Here is a 4,780-nt window from a genome sequence, read left to right as displayed (position 1 = left end):
ATAATAATGATAATAAAAAGCATCACAGCAGGGTTTCCTGCCTCTAACACATAAACCAGTTTTTGTTTCATTATTACAGAAGCCGCATCATGTAATTCCTCTTTAACTGGCTTGGTGTTAAATGTTCAAGCACTCCTTGATATGTCCAAGAACTAGTGTGTGGCTAGTTTTATAAAGACAAGTTTTCRCAAGAAATATAAACTTTACATTCAATGAATCTAGTAAATAGACTTAAACAGTTTTTTAAAAAAGTTACTCAGTAGTTGTCGATTGCACAAGTCAAATGTCYTTCATGATAAGGCAGCAGAAGGCAGGAAGTGGTGAATTCAATGATTAATGTGATTATTCAGTCCTTTACTGAGTGTAGTTAAGCCAGTGTGGACTTTATTCTGCAGTACAGTATCATCGACACAGCCATGGCGCACAGCTGAAAGAAATATATATTAGTAAATAATTGTGTGGCTTCTTGAGCAGCAAATTAATTCCCCCTCCCCGATAAAGGATTTAGTCAAATCAAAGCTGGTATCGTACCTCCAGAGCTGCAATCCCGAGGGCCACAGCAATAATGACTACTGTGTTGTCATCAATCAGTTTCYTGATCTGTGGAAAGCACCCAGTAACCGTCTAATAAACAAGGCAAAACACAGAGGTAGCATTCTTATTCATCACTTTACTGAATTCTGCSTATGGATGTTATTTTCTGATGAGGATAAAAAGTACATACATTATTAGAAGCCATGATTTGATTACATGGGATGTTGTTTCCACAGCACTGTGGTGGGTATGTATTGTTGTGATTCTTGTAATACGGAGAATCCACAAAGTCGGTGAAGTTGTAAAATCCACAACATTTTAACTGCAAAGAAAGTGTATGTTACAGAAAGCTTTGTGGAAATGACAGCCATAATTTACCTGTAGTTTAGAAGTTGTTTGTACCGTGTTCATTGTACTATTCCAGAGTCCGGTAGTGTCAGGGTTCCCTCCGTATTCCTTCTTGATATTCCCAACTGCAGCGTTGCCAATATCCACAAACAACTTATCTGCCTGACAAGCAAGCATTAGAACATACATCCTGTTATCAGCAGTCTGGTGGTGAATATCCTTCATTTGAACATGTTCTTCAGAAACTTACCACTGGTTTGAACACCAGAATCACCACTGCCCCTGCAACCTCTGCGATGAAGACCAGCAAGACTATGAGAAAGAACTGAAGAACAAAAAGACCAGAAATGTTGATGTGGTTCAGTCAAACTGCATCCTTACAAAACGATGTTAGTTSCAGAAATGTTTGAGGAATAGGCTGACTTTTTGAAAAGAACACCTGTTTTCTTSTTGAAGGACTTTTGGTGATATTGCTTTTCTCTAAGTGAAAATCAAAGTACGGCCCAGATGATATTTGTGCAGTCGAAGATGGTGTCAAACAAATTTGCAAACATTTGATGAAGGCTTCAAGAGGTTTCTCAATTTTCTTGTGTGATTCACAGAGGTTCACAGTCTTTCTGTCACAGTCAGGGGGCTCAGGGAGTTTAGTTAGGTGGCCTCAGGATTCTGCAGAGATGCTATTTGCAGATTATGTGGACCTGTTGGTATCATCACGCCGTGATCTTCAGCTCTCAGTGGAGCGGTTTGCAGCCAAGTGTGAAGCGACTGGGGTGAGGATCAGAACCTCCAAATCTGAGTCTATGGTCCTCAGTTGGAAAAGGGTGGATTGCTCTCTCCAAACTGGAGGTGAGGTTCTGCCTCAAGTGGAGGAGTTCAAGTATCTTGGGGGGTTTTTTGTTCACAAGAGAGGGAAGAATGGAGCATGAGATTGACAAACAAATCACAGCATTGCGGACTCTGTRCCAGACCAGTCTGTTGTGATTAGGAGCTCTAAGTTTACCTGTCAGTCTACGTTCCTACTCCCACCTCTAATCACAAACTTCAGGTAGTAATTGAAAGAAAGAGATTGTGGAAACAGGTGATTGAAATAAGTTTTCTCCACAGAGTAGCTGGACTCTCTCACAGATRGAATCAGAAGTTCAGTTATCCAGGAGGGACTCAGAGCCGCTGCTCCTCCACATCAAGAGSAGCCAGTTGAGGCGGTTTGGTTTGGTCATCATGGCTSCTGGACGCCTCCCTAAGGAGGTGCTTCAGGCATGTCTGACTGGGAGGAGACCCCAGGGAAGACCCAAGACATGCTGGAAATCAGATTTTTTTTGTTCCCGAGTGAAAAATATATTTTTCATGACAATCTGAACGTGACAAATCCAACCCAGGCCTTTTCAGTATGTGGAACTAAATCAGATACGTATTTGAWATTTTTCAAAGCAACCTCAGTCTGCATTACATCCGACTTTTTCATTAGTGAGGTGAAGGTGAGTGAATTGATCCATATAATACTGATCCTAACTTTGAGTCAGGCAATTTAWATCTTTTAATGCCACACATCTTCAGCTACAGAACAGGAGTCCAGTTGCTTTGGTAATTTTCTTTGTCCTGGATGACTGAGAGTCCACAGGAACATGTGAAAGTGATGTTGGACCGTATTGATACTAAAGTTACTCCGTTTACTTCTAGCACGTCGCTTCGTTCCAAAAATAAAATGCTGCACTGCAGCATCTGGTCTGAGGCAGGTTCACATGTAAACACTGAACTAAAGAAGCACATCAGATAAWTATTTACTCAGCTCTGACTGCACAACAACTTCAGAATGCTAACAAGTAGCAACCATATTTAGCTACTTCTGTACACAGTAAACTTCATGTGATGTCATCTGCACATCTGGAGAGTTCACAATGGAGTCAGATGGAAGTCACATTTAAAATATAATGTGAACGTCCATGCCACATGATTGGATAAAAAAATTAAATCTGAATTGAGCATTTAGATCTGCTCTGTGAACGTAGCATTTGGTCTGGGAACACATTGGAATCCTCCCAAAAGTGCTGGAAGAGGTGGCTGGAGAAAGAGAGGTCTGGGCTTCCCTGTTCTGGCTGTTCCCCACACAACCTGACTCCAGAACAGGCAGTAGATAATGGATGGATGGATGGATGGATGGATGGATGGATGGATGGATATAACATCAAACTATATGCGTTGCATCCACTTGCAAAATAAAACATGGATCAAAGTGTTTGCAGAAAACAAAATAGCTGCCACAGATCCTCTGCTCAGGTGTAATGAAGCAAATGCTGCTTGCAGAGAAAGCACAACTTACCTACAGTCAGCAAAAACAAAATTAAAACAAAGTATACATTAAAGAAGATGTACTGTATTTGGACACCTAGGCTTGATGGCAAACAATCAGGWCAAAGTGAGACCAAAACTGAAAATTTGCCCATGTTTTTTCAATTTTGGGTTGCCAACAGATGCAGCCCATACATTAAAGACATAAAAGAGCAAGTTTATGTTAGGACCTGAACAAATGGGCAACAGTTACTTTACATAAAGAAAGACATTCAAATGGACTTGTGTTTAAAATAGCAGGGGAGTGTCTGGCTGTCCTTCCTGGACCAGTTACTTTTTCAACCCATCCATAGAACAACTGATGCACATCAGAAAGCTAAGAGGTGGCAGCAAGGTGGGAAAACAACCCAGTGTTGGGGGCAACATTTTGTTGGTGTAGTTTGGGTCTRGTGTGAGTTGATGGCCCTGTTTCACTGTAGCCTCACAACAAGGAAAAAAGAAGTTCAAATCTTATGTGGATGATGTCAGTGTTGAGATTGCATGTTTTGCTTAAATCCTTTCTGSTTTTATTTCACACCTCGAAAACACACAAGTTAGTTAAACTGGTGGCTCCTTTGAACATTTGAGTACCGTTGCTCTAGGAACAGCATCACAAACAATCTGAATCTGACTAAATTAGACTTTCTTTTATTGGTTCTAGATTTTGCTCATTCTATTCAACCAACAAGGGTTGTTTGTGCATTTTTCTTCCWCCTGTTCCATAATCAGCACATTTATTTATCCAGACACACTCAGCTGGACATAATATTTCCTTTTTAAAATGTTTTTTTTTTTGCCAAAATTTCTGATTAACAACCACTTTTTATTCACAGAAAGACGTTGTTTGTTGTCTCCATTTTTACAGGTGTGCAGACAGATGTCGGGTGTGTTGTCTTGTGTTTTCTTGGTTTATATTTCACGTCTTCTCAAATCTCTCTTTCAAGCTTCCTCATTACATTTCTCCTTATTTTCTCTTTTTTCTTCTTCTCTTTTATAAAAAGTCACTGATGATGAAGAAACAAATATTCAGTTCTGTTTTCTACTGAAGTGGCTTAAAAAAAGARAGGCATTTGTTTTTCAATTGTAGTATTTTCTTTGACTCTATGCCTCCATCTACAGGACATGAGGAGTTGTTTCGGATAAACAAACAGCATTGTGCACCTCTACAAATACAGCAGAGGGAACGTCTTTAAAAGGAACGATGTTCAGCCTCTTGACTGTAGTTCAATAACAACACTAGCTTGTTGTTTGTGCAGCAGCTCATGACCCAGTTTTGAACTAACAGACTATTAAACTTGATTTAGAAAATTCCTTTATTTTGTCATCTTGTSTGCAGCTAATCTGTTTCTGTCAGCCACAAACTAACTAAGAAACTCAGAATCCATRTTGAACTGTGGGTATTGTCCATCTGATTCCCCCAAATTTTGAATTTTGTTCCATTAGGCTTAAAGTCTAGTTTGGTTGTTTTTAAACTGATTTTGTATCATGTATACCTTATCAGCTGTGACATCAGTCATAATTCGCGCACACGCACACACACACGCACACTCACACACACACACACACACACACA

General features: G+C 39.9%; 1 protein-coding gene across 1 annotated transcript in view; it reads right to left on the bottom strand.

Moving 5' to 3' along the window:
• Positions 1-6: 6 nt before the first annotated feature.
• The window catches only part of tspan34b (tetraspanin 34b), a 13,659-nt gene continuing 8,885 nt past the window's right edge, over positions 7-4,780 (bottom strand). Inside the window, exons 4-8 of the mRNA XM_014008849.1 lie at positions 1,133-1,207; positions 937-1,044; positions 725-856; positions 532-624; positions 7-427 (exon numbers count right to left, since the gene is read on the bottom strand). Of these exons, the coding sequence (XP_013864303.1) occupies positions 368-427; positions 532-624; positions 725-856; positions 937-1,044; positions 1,133-1,207 (468 nt within the window). The 3' untranslated portion in view covers positions 7-367. The remainder of the gene's footprint in view (positions 428-531; positions 625-724; positions 857-936; positions 1,045-1,132; positions 1,208-4,780) is intronic.

This window comes from Austrofundulus limnaeus, unplaced genomic scaffold (genome assembly GCF_001266775.1).
Source record: "Austrofundulus limnaeus strain Quisiro unplaced genomic scaffold, Austrofundulus_limnaeus-1.0 Scaffold53, whole genome shotgun sequence".
Taxonomy (NCBI): domain Eukaryota; kingdom Metazoa; phylum Chordata; class Actinopteri; order Cyprinodontiformes; family Rivulidae; genus Austrofundulus; species Austrofundulus limnaeus.
This window is presented reverse-complemented; position numbering and strand designations above follow the sequence as displayed.